This window comes from Bombina bombina, chromosome 6 (assembly GCF_027579735.1).
Source record: "Bombina bombina isolate aBomBom1 chromosome 6, aBomBom1.pri, whole genome shotgun sequence".
In the NCBI taxonomy this organism is placed as follows: domain Eukaryota; kingdom Metazoa; phylum Chordata; class Amphibia; order Anura; family Bombinatoridae; genus Bombina; species Bombina bombina.
In genome coordinates, this window is record NC_069504.1 from 468,488,394 (window position 1) to 468,505,739 (window position 17,346).

General features: G+C 36.2%; 1 protein-coding gene across 1 annotated transcript in view; it reads left to right on the forward strand.

Moving 5' to 3' along the window:
• The first annotated feature begins 2,130 nt into the window (after positions 1-2,130).
• Positions 2,131-17,346, forward strand: part of UBE2Q2 (ubiquitin conjugating enzyme E2 Q2) — a 54,360-nt gene continuing 39,144 nt past the window's right edge. The window contains exons 1-3 of the mRNA XM_053719293.1: positions 2,131-2,580; positions 7,974-8,078; positions 10,687-10,791. Coding sequence (XP_053575268.1) covers positions 2,422-2,580; positions 7,974-8,078; positions 10,687-10,791 — 369 coding nt within the window. The 5' untranslated portion in view covers positions 2,131-2,421. The remainder of the gene's footprint in view (positions 2,581-7,973; positions 8,079-10,686; positions 10,792-17,346) is intronic.

Consider the following 17,346-nt stretch of genomic DNA (forward strand, 5'->3'; position numbering starts at 1 on the left):
TTCTGTTTTGGCCCCATTGTATTTATCTCTTAATCTCCTAGAGGGATTATTTATATATTTACGATATGCATTCTGAACTTGATTAGAGAGCTGATTTTCCCTCGTCTGAAGCTTCTTTTTTTTTAAAATCATATATGCTTTGATCTCACCTCTTAGATAGGCCTTCGCAGTTTCCCAAAATATTTCATTTTTTTCTCTATATGATCTATTTAGAAGAGCAAATTCTTTCCATTTATGTATTAACCACATAATCTCACTTTCAGAATATGCTACTGTACCTGGGGAACATATCTGGTAAATATCTATTTGATATGTATCATAGTTTAGTTTCTATAGCTCTTTTAAATGTAATCTCATTATAGTCTATGGGCATTCCATTATGTCATTCACACTTGTCATTCCATAGAAAGCAGCTATAATCTCAAATAATCTCACTTTCAGAATATGCTACTGTACCTGGGGAACATATCTGGTAAATGTCTATTTGATATGTCTCATAGTTTAGTTTTTATAGCTCTTTTAAATGTAATCCCATTATAGTCTATGGGCATTCCATCTTGTCATTTACCCTTGTCATTCCATAGAAAGCAGCTATAATCTGATGTAATCTCACTTTTAGAATATGCTACTGTACCTGGGAAACATAATCTGGTAAATGTCTATTTGATATGTCTCATAGTTTAGTTTCTATAGCTGTTTTAAATGTAATCCCATTATAGTCTACTAGTCCTAAAGCCCGTGTACACGAGCCAATTTTTTAGGTACCGCGGTTCTCTCTACCCCTCCCCCCTCTCTCTCTCTCTCTCTCCCCCCCTCTTCTCTTCTCTCTCTCCCCCCCTCTTCTCTCTCTCTCTCCCCCCATCTTCTCTCTCTCTCTCCCCCCCCTCTTCTCTCTCTCTCTCCCCCCTCTTCTCTCTCTCTCCCCCCCTCTCTCTCTCCCCCCCCTCTTCTCTCTCTCTCCCCCCCTCTTCTCTCTCTCTCCCCCCCTCTTTTTCTCTCCTTCTCTCTCCCCCCCCTCTTTTTTTCTCTCTCTCTCTCCCCCTCTTTTTTTTTTCTCTTTCTCTCTCTCTCTCTCCTGTATTTTCACTTACCTGATCCTCGCGCTGCTGTATTTTAACTTGCCTGATCCTCGCGCTGCTGTATTTTCACTTGCCTGATCCTCGCGCTGCTGTATTTTCACTTGCCTGATCCTCGCGCTGCTGTATTCCTCGCGCTGCTGTTTCATTTGCAGAGGTGCGCGTGCGAGGTCGGGTGGGTGCGCATGCGATCAACTGTGCGCTTTCTAAGGCCAAGTGTTTGTCTCTACTGCGCATGACGGCTTCAGACAAACACTTGGCCTTTTATAATATAGGATGGGCATTCCATCTTGTCATTCACCCTTGTCATTCCATAGAAAGCAGCTATAATCTCAAATAAACTCACTTTCAGAATATGCTACTGTACCTGGGGAACATATCTAGTAAATATCTAGTTGATATGTCTCATAGTTTTGTTGCTTGAACACTTTTAATTTTACATCCAATTAAAGTATATGGGCATTCCATTTTGTCATTCACCCTTATCATTCCTTTTAGTACATCCCGCAGCAAAATGCCTTTATAATATACTATATTGCCATTAAAAATATTGTGGTAAAAGTCTGTTACGGTTTTCTCAAATAGGCAAATGAATTAATATTATGGAATATTTTTTGATGTTTGCTGTTTTGAAGTGTACTGTTGAGTACTATACGCTACATGAAAGATTTCGTTAGTTGTTTTTTTTCATTGACTGTATGCTGTTTTTACAATAACAGGCCACCACGTCCCGTGCTTGTAATAGTCTGCCTACTGTGTTAATCAAAATGATTATTAGTTCTTATCTAACATTGCTGCTTTATACAGGATATTTATATATTTTTTACTTTATTATAAAGACAATAAATACTTTGCAACCAAATACCATTAACTAAAACTCCAGTTATTTCATGATTGGTTAGTTACTCAAAATTAAGAACAATATTGTAACAAATGGAGGCAACCTAAATCAATTTGCGCATGCGTAGTATCAAACGTTCATATGTGACTTTCTGCACATGCGCAAATGACCTCCGATATCTTGCGCATGCTCCTAGTAGAGAAAACGTTTAAGTATACAACGCATGCGTGGCATGGGTTCCTATAGTGGAGCTGTTTGGGGTCTACGCAAGCGTTATTGGTCAGCGGTGCCTTAACTATAGTTCGCATGCGCCTCCCTCTTTCCGTGAATACCCCGTCTCTGACGTCATTGCGCCGGAAGACTATTGCTCGGTGTATTATCGGTGGCGTCGCAGTTGTATACAAAAGAGTCCGCCATTTTTTTTATTGGCCGGGCGGAGAGCTCGGGCTCCGGGCATGACCCCGCTGTCTCCTCGGGCCTCCGCCGGGCGGAAATGAGGCCAAGATGTCGGTATCTGGTCTGAAGGCTGAGCTGCGGCTCCTTGAGTCTATTTTTGGGAAGGAACACGAAAGGTTTCGGATCATCAGCTGGAGACTAGACGAGCTACACTGTGTGTTCATCCAAAGCAGCGGAGGGGCCCTGACCATTCACTGCAACATTACGGTGTGTGTGGACAGCATCATGCATTGTGTCTCCAGGGCCCTACGGCATGACTATTTTGTTGTGCATCACAGGGCCACACTAATACAGACCAGTTAAACACCAGTGCTCTCATACTGAGATTAACGTGGTCCTGGTATATCATTCTGGGCTGTCGTGTTTGTAGAAAGTTTCTGTAATACCAACAATACGTATATATCACTTAAACTGTGTGAGATGGACCAGAAATGTAGTCATGAGTTCATAGTTCCTTGCCACTTCCTTGAGTTAAAAAAAAAATATGTATGTGCCGCATATTCTAAAATCATTTGCTTGACTATTTATAAACTACACAAGTATTTGATCAGTACGAATTTACCTGAACACTGTAATGTGTTATCGTTTTGTCCCAGTTCAGTATGAATGATAAACTGCATCTGTGTTAGATGCCTCCCCTACTGTCACTTTTATTCACACCTGAATTGTCCCTACTGCAAACTGCTTAAAAAGCTGTATTAAAGGGACATGAACCCCCTTTTTTCATAATTCAGACAGAATACAATTTTAAACCACTTTCAATTTACTTCCATTGGATGTGCTTCATTCTCTCGGTATCCTTTGTTTAAGAAACACCATGCACATGGTTGAGCCAATAACATGAGGCATATATGTACAGCCACCAATCTGCATCTCCTGAGCCTACCTTGGTATGCTCTACAAGAAATGATACAAAAGAAACAAAACCAGTTATATCATAGAAGTAAATTGGAAAGTTGTTTACAATTGCATGCTCTGTGAATCATGAAAGAAAAACGTTGGGTTTCATGATTCTAAACATACATTGTTTTACTTCTGCAATAGCACATCTACCAAACTGATATGCGTATATAATTCATATTAACCTTCAAGCTGTAAGAGTGACTTTGTATTCTAATGAAATCCACAGCTGGTCGCTAGCAGGTTAATACTATATACCCTGCACTTTATATCTGTGTACTATATACACTTCTGTATCAGTTAGCTAAGTTCTGCCAAGCTTCATATTTCTAAAAATGGATTGATCTGTTGCTCTCGAATTTCAGGATAATTATTTTCCACTACTTTTTGTTGATAGTATCAGTTTAGAAACTTTTGCTTATGTTTGAGGTGGAGTTGGTATAAGGCTCCCTTTTAATGTATTTTATTGCAAAATGCTTTAAGAACCAAACTGATTTAGACACTTTGCTGAGCTTTGCAGTTTGCACCATATGCACAAGTATGGGGTCTGCCTGTAGGCTAATGGGAGCTGGTAGGTAAGCAGCACCTTTTTTTTTCCCCTACCAATCAGCTTGTGGTGCAGATTAAGAAAATCTAATACAGTTTATTTTTTCCTCCTATCTCCCATGTCCATTTAAATTATTAGTTTAAGAAAAGCAGTGTTTAAGGTATATATCCTTCATATGCACGGGTACATTAAAGGGCATAAAAGTACAAAAATAAAATGCTTCAGTTGTTGGAGCATGTTATTATTGCACTGTTGCTAGCATCTAGCTATGTGACGAGGCATGTGTATAGCATGCAATCTACTAGCTAGTTCCCAGGATGTTAGAATGCATTTCAACAAAGGATACCAAGAAATCAAAGTATATTTGATAATATAAGTACATTTTTTCTCCTGAAACACCGGATTGCTGATTTCCACCCTTCCCCGCATGCTTCTTCCTGCTGTACTAACACAGCAATGACGAAACCGGCTTCCTCCAATCACTGCGTGGCTTCAACAGATGAACGCTCCTAGTGGGGGAAGCCGTGATTGGAGGAAGCTGGTTTTGTCATTGACAAAATACAGAGGAGCTGCAGGTGTCGGATCGGCGATCTGGTGTTTCAGGAGAAGATAAATATTTGTAAAATCCGGTGCAATGTAAACTTTCATGAATGAAAGGGCCCCTGTTTTTAATCGGGTTTTTTTTTTTAACTCGGGCACTTTATCATAAAAGTTGAAATTCACCATGCTCTATCTGAACCATAAGTTTAATGTGGGTTAAACACGGAATACTGTAGGGTCAATAGTATTAGTTACATGGACTAACAAATTTAAGCATGCATTTAAAAAAAAAAAACTATTATGGCCCTTTAAAGCTGCATTTCAACTTTGTCTGGAATAACAATTAGTGCATCTCAATTTTGAATAGGAAAATTTTTGCAATACACTTAAAGGGACACTGAACCCAATTTTTTTCTTTAGTGATTCAGATAGAGCATACAATTTTTAGCAACTTTCTAATTTACTCATTATCAATTTTTCTTCTCTTGCTATCTTTATTTGAAAAAAAGGCATCTAAGCTTTTTTTTTTTTTTTTGGTTCAGCATCTGGACAGTAATTTTTTTATTGGTAGATGAATTTATCCACCAATCAGCAAGGACAACCCAGGTTGTTCACCAAAAATGGGCCGGCATCTAAACTTACATTCTTGCATTTCAAATAAAGATACCAAGAGAATGAAGAAAATTTGATAATAGGAGTAAATTAGAAAGTTGCTTAAAATGTCATGCTCTATCTGAATCACAAAATAAAAAATTTGGGTTTAGTGTCCCTTTTAAATGTATTTGGCAATTTCAGGATTAAAGGGACACAAAATATAAGATTGGTATCCATGTGTGTTAGTTTGTAAATAGCATTTCTGCTATGCATATGTAAAACGCCTTTAGTAAGAGCTATCACTGTCTCAGTAAGAGCTTTCGTGTGCACTGGTTTTCGGAGCATTAATGGATGTGCTTTGCACTAACATTTTAAACATTGCTAAGACAACAGGCAGACATTTGCATAGCTACTTAAAGGGATAGTAAACCACAACATTTTCTTTTATGATTCAGATAGAACATCCTTTTAAACAACTTTCCATTTACTTCTATTATCAAATTCGCTTCATTCTCTTGATATCCATTGCTGAAGGAACAACATTGCACTACTGGCAGCTAGCTGAACACATCTAATTATCCAATCACAAGAGACAAATGTGTGCAGGCACCAATTAGCAGAAGCTCCCACTGGTGTATATCTGTGTGTTCTTTTTGAACAAGGGATACTAAGAGAACAAAGCACTTTTCAAATAGTGCTGAATTTAAGTGTTTTAAAATTACATACTCTAATCTGAATCATGCAAATTCAATTTTGACTTTCCTATCCCTTGTAATGAAATCGTTTTTTTACTAGAAACGTTTTTGCTATTGCAAAAATGCCTTTTATTCAATATTGTTAACTTGTGCTTTTAAATTTTGTTTTGAATATCCTTTTAAATGCCCATTAAATAAAAAATTTTTGGTTAATATACTTTAAAGAGTGTACTGTAAAATTGTCTCCCCTCTTTGTTCCCATTAAAGGGACACTCAATCAAAATTAAACTTTCATTATTCAGATACATCATGTAATTTTAAACAACTTTCCAATTTACTTTCATTAACAAAATGTGCAGTCTTTTTATATTTAAACTTTTTGAGTCACCAGCTCCTACTGAGCATGTGCCAGAATAAGTGTGTATGCATTTGTGAATGGCTGATTGCTGTCACATGGTACGTGTATGCATTTGTGATTGGCTAATGACTGTCACATGGTACAGGGGGAGTGGAAAAAGACATAACTTTTTTAAAATTGTCAAAAAAAAATCTACTACTCATTTGAAGTTCAGACTAAGTGCTCTTGCATTTGCTGATTATGCAAATCTACAGTGTTGACTGGTCCTTTAATCAACTTTATCTGTTGGAGCAGTTTAAATGGTTTAGAAGTAGTTTTTTGCCTTTATTTTATCATTTTAAATAACTGTTTGCCTTTTGTATCTCCACATATACTGAAAATTTCAGTAGATGAGTATTGTCTTTATTAAAGCTATGTCAACAAGCAGATGCAGACAAATTTACACTCCTAATTGGGTGTGGAAGATATTTGTACTAACATTTTCACTTACTTTTGTGTAAGGCAAACGTAGATACGAGAATGCAACCATTGTGTATACAGGAAAAAAGATAAGGATGTATGCTTTCCATGCAAGTTCAGCCCATTGACGTAGGCTAAACGGCTTTCATATACAAAAATAAATATAAAGGAGTAGTTTCCCATACATTTTATTCTTTGCAGTTATAACAAGTCATTTTAGACACATGAAGGGGAAATCAATTTTACAGTACACTGTCTATTTAACAAAGCTTATTTTCGGATTGGAACATGTTGTTGTTGTTGTTGTTGAGATATATATATATATATATATATATATATATATATATATATATATATATATATATATATATATATATAGCTCAGAGTTTGTATCTCAACTTTTTTTTTTTTTTTTTTTTTTTTTTTTTAAAGCATTCTTCTACATGACGAACCTATTTCCCCCAAATTCGTTCATTATAATTCTCTTGTACATGCATTTGGGGGACAAAATATTTATGCAAGGCCTTACAAACTTTAAATAAATAAACATAGATGCCCTCTGGTTATAGGGAGTAGCAAGCCAATCCAGTAAACCTAGAATAAATCAGAATGTAAGGGGCAAGATGTGATTTTAAACTGAATAAGGGCGTACAGTAAAGTAAGGGGTGTTCATAATTGGTTTGCACTTTTTATTTATTTATTTTTTTTATTTCAACTTGGCAGCTAAACTGACTTTTTCATTTGAATATAAATTGTTAGCTATGATCTGAAGAGTTTGCAATCTAAAGGAGTTTCAGTGTTGTACTGGTAGAAATGTAATTATGTACGAACCCTGTTCAATCCAAGCATGCTGCTTTACATTATGAAGTCAGAAGGATGATTATTTGTACTTAAGACTAGTCGTGTGATTTTGCTCAGTTAATTTGTGAGGCTAGAAATGTCTGTTCCTGAACTTAAACTTCGTCAATGACACAAGGAATGTTATATTTCCAAATTGTGCTCTTCTTGCATGGCACCCCTTTGATGCTGATTCTCTCAATAAAGAAGTCTTCCCCCCCCCCCCCTATAGGTTACCCTAATGAAAGTTTAAAAAATACATCTACGTTATTCTCAGACTAACCATTCTTTTTGAATGCATCATTCTAGCATTCATTTTGTGTCTTAACGTCCCTTTAAGGTTGAAGAACAAAAATGTGTGTATCTTAATAGGATTTTCTTGATTACCGTTGTCAAAAATAAATTCTCTAAATGTAGCTTCTAAATCCACATGAAAAGCAGGCAACACATTATGGTTAAGCATCATAGCCAACACTACAGTCAATAATAAAGCAGTTAATGGGCAATACAGAGAGACTGGCTGCTCACAGGCTCTGCCTATGTGTTGCTCCTTTTTGCTTTATTGAATAATGAGTACAGTTTTAAAGGATTCTAGTGTTTTTTTTGTTTTGTTTTTCTCTCTCCCTCCCCCCACAGTTGTGTATAATGTCCCATTATTTTGCTTCTCTAGGAATCTTACCCCACCTCTGCACCAATATGGTTTGTGGAATCAGATGACCCAAATCTGACTTCTGTTTTGGAGCGCTTGGAGGATATAAAGAAAAGTAACACATTGGTGAGTGATGTCATTTCCCCCCCCCACTCCAGTTAGTCTGGAGGGGAAACTAGTTATTTGACTCTGCAGTGTGCCTCTCTGCGATTTTGCCAAGTGCAGTGCAGGAGCTCATTTGTCACTTTTTTTAAATTCTGGTAAGAAGGAATTTTCTCTTTTTAAAACATCAAAAAGCTGAAAGCTTTTTTTAAATCTGTGGCAATTTCAAGATTAATTTTAGGTAGTCTGTTTTTACCTTGTAAATTGACACTTTTAGTTTATTTAACCCCTTAAAGTGAAGGTAAACTTTGATGAATGAGCCTGTTTTTTTTAAAAATACTATTAGAAACAGGGGCACTTTCATTCATCAAAGTTTACAAAGCAGCCGTTTTGATTAAAAACTTAACTCTTTGCACAGCCAGAGCAGCTTTCCCCACCCGGAGATCCTCTCTTCACACGTCATCAATGACTAATCCAGCTTCCCCCAATCACCGCTTCCCCCCAGGGTAGTCATTGCCTGAGGCCATGCTGTGATTGGAGGAAGCTGGATTAGTCATTGAAGATGTGTGAAGAGAGGATCTCCGTGTGGGGGAAGCTGCTCTGGCTGTGCAAAGAAGAGAGGTAAGTTTTTAATCAAAACGGCTGCTTTGTAAACTTTGATGAATGAAAGTGCCCCTGTTTTTAATAGTATTTTTAAAAAACGGGCTCATTCATCAAAGTTTACCTTCACTTTAAGGCATTTCAGACTAAAACTTGCTCAAAAGACCAAAGTTTTAGTATTTTTGCCATCACTCCATTTAAACAGAAATTGAGCCTTTTTTTTTTTTTTTTTTTGGACTTCACATTGCTTCTGCTTGTGTAATGAATCTATTCAAATGCAGGGGAGGGTCTGCTCTCAGCACCTTTCAGTGGGTGTTTCATTCTAACCTTATCAACAGTGCTAAATTGGGTGATTCTAAGTAAAAATCTGTGCATATTATTCTTTATAGTAGTGTCTATTACATGCAGATAAATAATTGGTGTATACTGTCCCTTTTAAGGGGTTAGTTACATAGCTTTTAGGGTTACATTTAGCTTTAGTGGAGAGATTATCCTCCCACCCCCTGATCTTTCTTCCTTCCGTCACCTCTACTGGTCACCATCTTCGGTACATTCCTGCATTGTGTAGGATGTACCCCATTACCTTCCCACCTCCCTGATCCCTCCCCCTCTAACTAGTGCCCGTCATCTAAAGTACTGTCTGCCAGTACCCAGTTTTTTTTTCTTACACATTTTGTTTTATTTACTTTAAAAAAAAAAAAAAAAAAAATTATCTGTATTGTTGTGACCCCGACCCCCCCCCCCCCCCCCTTTCCAAGTGATCTTTTTCAAGGTCACTTCCTCTCCCACTCTTCCTGGACATTTTTCTGCAGTGTAGCGGTCCCTATCCTCCCTCCTGGCCCTCCCATACAACTAACAGTGGCAAGATTGTGGCAGAAAGAAACACAGTTCTTAAAGGGACACTGTACCCAAATTTTTTCTTTTGTAATTCAGAAAGAGCATGCAATTTTAAGCAACTTTCTAATTTACTCCTAATATCAATTTTTCTTTGTTCTCTTGGTATCATTAGTTGAAAAAGAAGGCATCTAAGCTTTTTTTTGTTTTAGTACTCTGGACAGCACTTTTTTTATTGGTGGATGAATTTATCCACCAATCAGCAAGGACAACCCAGGTTGTTCACCAAAAATGGGCCGGCATCTAAACTTACATTCTTGCATTTCAAATAAAGATAGCAAGAGAACAAAGAAAAATTGATAATAGGAGTAAATTAGAAAGTTGCTTAAAATTTCATGCTCAATCTGAATTATGAAAGAAAAAATTTGGGTACAGTGTCCCTTTAAGCGGTTAAAACTATTTCACCATTTTAATTGTAGATTGTTTATCTGTACTGCAGTCATACATATACACAAATACAACCATATAAAAAACATTTTGCTCACTAGCTCTTTCAGCTTTCAAAAAAAAGCACACATTTTGTTTCTGGAGTTTGAAAATATCCTGTCATGTTGGATATCTTTTAATAGTTTATCAGCTCTATTTGCTGTCCCGGTAATTTTGAGGTCAATGTTGAGAGCTTGTATGTATATCTATATATCCAATTTTAATAAAAATGTATTTTATGATATATAAACACTTGAATCAATTCTTAATCTGTAAACACTTTTATGGATTTTTTGTTTTGGTTTTTAATCTTCAAACAAAATTGCCTTTTCTTTCTATTCTGTCACTTGTCAGGTTTTTGCCTGGCTGTTCGGAAACACACACACACACACACTTTTAAAAAAATAAATAAAAATAATATAAACATTATTGGTGCAAGTTGATTGGGTTAGTACTATTGTTTTATGGACAAGTACCTTTCCCCCCCACACCCCTAGAGATCATCTTTTGATTAGGGCATTGATAGCCCAGAAAAAAAATTACATGAGCTAATAGTTTATCCAGACGATGCATGCTTTTCCTGAACGCTAAGCCCCACATTACTCCCTATTAGTTGATTTAACAGCCTCCGCTTTTTGTATAGAAAATACTGTAAGGGAATGTTAGTCATGTGTTGGGAAAACTTTACTTATGAACCTTCTTTTATTTGTAGCTCCTGCAGCAGCTGAAGCGGTTGATTTGTGACCTTTGCAGACTGTACAACCTTCCTCAGCATCCTGATGTGGAAATGCTCGATCAGCCTTTGCCCACTGGACAGGTATTTAGTTTCTTTCAAGGCTTTAATGTTGGCTTTGCTAAATTGTAAATATATTTGAGCATTTTTTTTTTAACTACTGATATGTTAAAAGTCCACTGAGCACCGTTCGCTTAATGTCCTTTAAGACTTTAAACCCACAAAGTTGCTCACTCACATGTTGCCTCCAGACCAGCATACAATACCCTCCAATTAATGAAGCTATAATTGGGTTGATGAGAGAATATATATTCTTAGTGCTTCACAGGAGAGCGCTCCAGGTGAGTTACTTTGATGCTTGACAGTTCCCTGCTACACACAGTTGTGAATGAAATGATGATTGCATAAATTCGTGAATAAAACCGCAGAGAACAAAACACTGCTGTGAAAGTTGGCATGAGAAAGATCATAGTGTATAGAGCTATATTTGAAGCTCTTTATCGCTGGGTCTAATTGTGTCATTAAAGGGATAGTAAACCCCAAAAATTTATTTTATGATTCAGATAGAAACATACAGTTTTTAAACAACTTTCTAATTCTATTATCAAATTTTCTTCATTCTTTAGTTATCCATTGATGAAGGGACCGCATTGCACTACTGACAGGAAGCTGGAAATATCTATTTAGCCAATCACAAGAGACAAATGTGTGCAGGCACCAATTAGCAGCAGCTCCCACTAGTGTATATGTGCATATTCATTTATTAAGGGATACTAAGAGAACAAAGCACATTTGAAAAAAGAAGTGAATTTAAAAGTGTCTTAAAATGACATGCTCTATCTGAATCATGCAAGTTTAATTTTGACTTTCCTATCCCTTTTAATTTGACACTCTTCATGCAGTAGAAGTTTTTTTTTTTTTTTTTTTTTTGACTATGCACAAATAACATTCAATACTAGGTTTATGTAACTTTTATACCTATTTTGGGAGTTATGTTCATCTGGCGTCTTGTTTTTGTAAACAAAGCTAATCTTGTATGTTTAACCCCTTAAGGACGAGGCCATTTTTCAATTTTGCAATCCTTCGTAGCTTGAAGGAATACATTTAACGGTCTAGAGGGAAACTTTGGGAAACTGGTTTCCTTGTTTCAGAGAGAGAGACATAACCCAAAAAAAAACTGTCTCAGAATTAGGCGTTCAATCTTTATGCCCTTAATATTAGAGAGATTTTACAGCCTACTCAGGTATTTACCCCAGAACTGCTGTCTTGAAATGCAGTGTCTCATGCCTGAGACGCAACATAATGTGAATAAATTAATGTGGCAACTGGCTATCTGAACCAGGTCTGTATACCAGGTCCCTAATCTGGTCCAAGATTACTGAAGCAAATGAAAGAAAAACATGAGTTAGACAAGAAATCCCATGGCTTTCTAAGGCATCATATCAGTTGTGCCTTTAAAGGACCAGTCAACACAGCACAAAATACAAAACCAAAATAAATATACAGCCACATTAAAGGATGAAGTTTATAATGTATATGAGCATTCAAATAAAAACTTAGATAGTAAAATTATTATAAAACTTACTTTTCTCCTGTCTGTTTTACCAATTGTTCTGAGGCTTGTCCACCTCCCATGCCTAGAGGAGGATGGACTCACTGTGATTGACAAATTTTATCTTCCAGTCCAAGATTAGTCTATTTGCATTTTTTTTCACCATTGTGTGCACGTGAGCCCCCGGAGTGTGCACGTGACCCCCCCTTGCACGTGACTCCCTCCTCAGACGTGCATCTCTTTAGATGTCTGTTTTATTTCTCTATATTTGCATATCTCTGTATTTCTTTATTATCATGAATCAATGTCATTATGCCACCTTACTCTTGTAGTCAGCATTAGAGAATTTAGCTGCTCCTATAATAATAATATTTTCTAATTCATTTATTTATTTAAGGCTTATCTGGTTTTCCAGCATTTTTTACAAACAAAAATATTACACAAAACGTATTTGTTGTACTTAAGCTGACAGTCTTTCAAAAGCAGACGTTTATGAATATGCAACTACAGTATGAGAGATTTTCTGTCGCTCCCCCAAAAAATGATTGCGTAACATAGAAAGGGAAAAAACTACCAACTCGTTTTGTTTTGTATTGCTTTACAGACATTCGTAAAATACTGACTGTGGAAAATCATTTTCATATAAAACCAAAGAAGTGATGGTGAATTCTCAGCCTCAGTAATAGGGAATGTAAACAGTTCCTATAAAATAGTTCATAGTCACTGTAAACTTGGGAGTCATTGTGTATATGTATATGTGTGTGTGTGTGTGTGTGTATATGTATATATATATATATATATATATATATATATATATATATATATATATATATATATATATATATATATATATATATATATATATATATATTATATTTTAAACTTTACCATTCATTTCAAACTGTTATTTTATGGAGTGAAAAGTGCCCCAAAATACGTTCCAACATACCTGCCACATTGACAAGCACACAGGCAGACACTGTGTTTTCTCTTGGCACGCAGGTGCTCTTCTACTTCGGTGGACAGTGCACATCCTTTTATGTGCACTGCTCCACCAAAGAAGCGCGATGCCGATGTGCCGGTGACGTCACCACTTGCGGCTGCGCAGTGAATGAAAAATGCATATACGTATATGCATTTTTCATTTGGAGATCGTACCCACATGACTTAGGAGGACAGGGAAAACGGCAAAAAATGAAAAACGTTAGTTTTAGGTGATTATATCAATAGAATGGCTCAGGTAAAGTTGGAAGTATATAATCTTTCATAAGGAATACATTTATAATTAGAACCTGCAGTGTTGACTGGTCCTTTAAGTCCCTGGATCTGGCACAGTACCTGGAAGGTCCATTCAAGTGGATAAACATCTGAATATAGCTGGCAAATCCCTGAAAGACTATTCCCCCTGGGAGAACAGAGGACTGCTGATTAATCCACTTCCCAATTCTACACTACTAGAAAGATAACATCTGTAGGAGAACATTGAATCTGCTCTACTCAAAACAGATTTAGAATAATGTGACTGCAAGTCTGTCCATAATTATTTCTTTCTTTAGGAGGAGCTATGACTGGAGACTTGGTGCTCTATGAAGATAATTGGAAACTTTGCCTCGAGGAGTTCAAACTCCTAGTCAGCACTCAGCTGTATTGTAAAGGACTAGCTTAAAAGTGAGAGAAAAACAGCACTCACAACTATGTTCAAATTTTAACCCTTTGTTTACAATACTGGGTTAAAACAGACCTAGTCTGCATACAGTTGCCTACTACCTACACCTTTGCAGTCCTTGCTACATGTGTGAGTTGTATGTATTGTGTACAGATGTACATGTTATAGGATACATTTTAGAAAAACAAATCTTTAATATATGCATCAGTTTATATGTATGCAAATGGTGATTAATATGCTTGCCGACATACATTATACATATATTATCAACATACAGTGTACATTAAAGTGCCATAAAACACGTTGAGATCTGTGCATATCCTAAAAGGGCTAATTAAGTATAAATTATTTGTATAACTTTTTTTTTTTAAATTGCTGGTAAGTATTTTAAAATTTTCCAAAGTAAACAAAAATACTTACATACCCCCCCCCCCCCCCCCCAAATCAGTGTTTAGACACACAGGCATTGTATTTCAACTGAGTTCATAGCTTCTAGGCATTTTCCAGCAGATAATCCCTATGCACTTTTGCATGCTACCAAAGCAACAATAGATATAGATGCAGCCATAGAAGGAAATGTATGTGGGAGTTGGAGCTTTCAGTTCGGAAACTTTAAAAATAAAAAGGGTTAATGGTGAGGCACTGCCGTATGTATTTGCAGGTACAGTAATTAAAGTACATATTATATTTTGTCTTTATCCCAACTTGTTTTATGTCCTTTTAAAGATACAGTGTATTTAGCAAATAAAGTACATGAAATTAGCATGTTCTGCCTATACAGAAAGTAAGCATACAATAAGGGACAATGGGACATATATTTAACTAATAAAGAGAGAACATATAATTAGCATGTTCTATTTATACACAATCTATAATGCAGATAAAAAGAATATGCAATTAGCAGATAAAGTACATGTGACTAGTACGGTCTGTCAAGACAAATCTATATTCCCTACAAAGAGATGTCATTATTATGCTCTGTTTATAAAGAATCAATACTATGCTAAAGAATACCTGGATAGCAAATAAGGTACAGCTAAGAAGCTTAAGTATACAGAATCTCCAGGGCATACAACAAAGAGCATTTCATTAAGGTACAAATAATCAGCATGTTTAATCAATACAGATCTAAACTGTATATAATAAGGTACATATAAGTAAATATAATTAGCATGTTCTGTTTATAAACTTTACAATGCAGATAAAAAGGAACATATGATTAACATGTTCTGAAAATACAGAATTTATGCTGCAATAAAGATAATTGTAATTACCAAAGAAAATGTAAATGACGTTCTGTTTTATACAGAATTTTATTTTATGGAAAATAAAATATTTGTCTTGGCAAATAAGGTTAATGGTAAGTATTTGCTGTGTCTACAAAAAGTACAGTGCACACTAAGGTGCAATTAAGTAATATGCTACATGTAATTAGTCTGTTCTGTTACAAACTAAACTGTAGTACATCTATGAAAACTTACCGTTTCTATAGAATAACACTAAGCATACACTTGAATGGTGACCCCAGACAAATATAGTTGCACGTCTTATGTACTGTGACATAAATCTATGGAAACCTCAGGTTGTGCATATATAATACCATTGTTTGTAAGTTGCACATGCAAGTTTTCATATCCATTTGACAGGGAAGGCATAATATATAGTAAAGCAAAATAAAAGGAATCTGCTCTCATACGGTTATATGCAGAATCTATACAGACTAACACAGCTCATCACATAAATACACATGAGCTCTAATATAAGTTGAAGGCTGCTTGTCGAAATAAAGAGCAGGGATGCATTTTATAACCTTGTGGACATTGCTGTACCTAATAAGCACACTGTTCATGCAGGTAATAATTTAAAACACAGATGTGCACATTGTATTACCGTCTAGTGTTCTGTCAGAAAGGCACATACATATAGAGACTATATGGTATAAATTATTATACAGAAGTTATACAATCATGCATCAAGTAAATGGAAAGATATTGGTGCACCTGAGACGACATGTATTGTCAAATAGTATCTACATGTATAAGGTGCTTGTGTACATGTAATGTGTAACTATATACATATAGGAACGTTGTCCAAAATCCTTAAATTAGTATGTTCTGCAAACACAGAATCTATCTTGCATACAAAAAAATAAATGTAATTAGCCAGTACAGGACTTGTAATTAGTGTGTTCTTTCAGAACAGAAACTATATTGCATATATTATTACATGTAATAAGGATTAAAGTTAACAGCCAAATATACTGCCACTGCTTTATTCATATTGATTTTAGATCATAAGTTGCTCTTGAAATATGCACTAGAGCAGGACAGAGACCCTTTGCAGGGATAATGGCATATGGCTGATTTGCATGTTCAATGTTGGGTAGTAACATAGCTGGTTACCCTTACAGATTGGAACAGTTTTGCAATGTATATAGAAGTACTGCACAGAGGTATTTTCTGTAGATCTAATATCTATTAAATTTATCATAGAGGGAACAGACATGTAAGACTCCATAAAAATAACAAATCTGTTCAGCTATAACAATGTTAAACATATGAGTAGCAAAAAGGTCTACTACTATAGCCACTTTCTAATACACCTCAGACACAGGGTTAAATAAAAACAGGCAATGAGAGAAAACCGTGAAAGCTTCACTACAAGCGATTTTAAGTTAAACTGCGCTCCTACCCCCCCCCTCAGTAGCTCTTGTGCAGGTACTCGCTCCCCTCAGAAAACTGTTTTTGTTTTTGTTTTTTGCAGGCAGGGACAATACAAAAATTCAGACAAGTTATCAGTTTATAAAACTCCTAATCTGCCCTGAGACATAAGCAGATAGCAAGAGAAAAGGGAGCCAAAGGGAGAGGACAGAGCTAATCGCCAGACATACCCAGGCCCACAGTAGGCCCAAACGGGTGTTTAAAAGTAAAATCGAGTAAAACAGTTTAAACAATTTAAAAAAACAAAACAAAAAAAACCTCTGAAGCTCCCCTCTGTTGCCACCCCAACTGCTGTTTCTGAGTTGACCGCTGTGAGCAGAGTTATCTTAAAGGGCCATACACCTTTTCAAAGCCTGAGTAAAAAAGTGAATAAAAATGCTGCTGATGTATTGATAAGGACCTCAGTCATTTCAGAGTATTCCCTAATAAAGGATTGGATCCTTTATTGTGAGAAATTGCATTACAAAATGTGTCGGCAGGTAGGCAGGCTATTCCCCCAGTTATGCTATACTTGACTAAAACCAGTACCTACTGATAGCCTATGGGCTGTATGAGAGCTGTAGCCACTTAACTGACTGAAGCACCCCTCCACTGAACTTACTAGCATGTTATCTGTTGATGTATCCAGTAGATAGCCCATCTAATGCTTGTACATGTACAGCAGAGTGTTAGAGAAGAAAATACCCAAATTCCACAAAGGG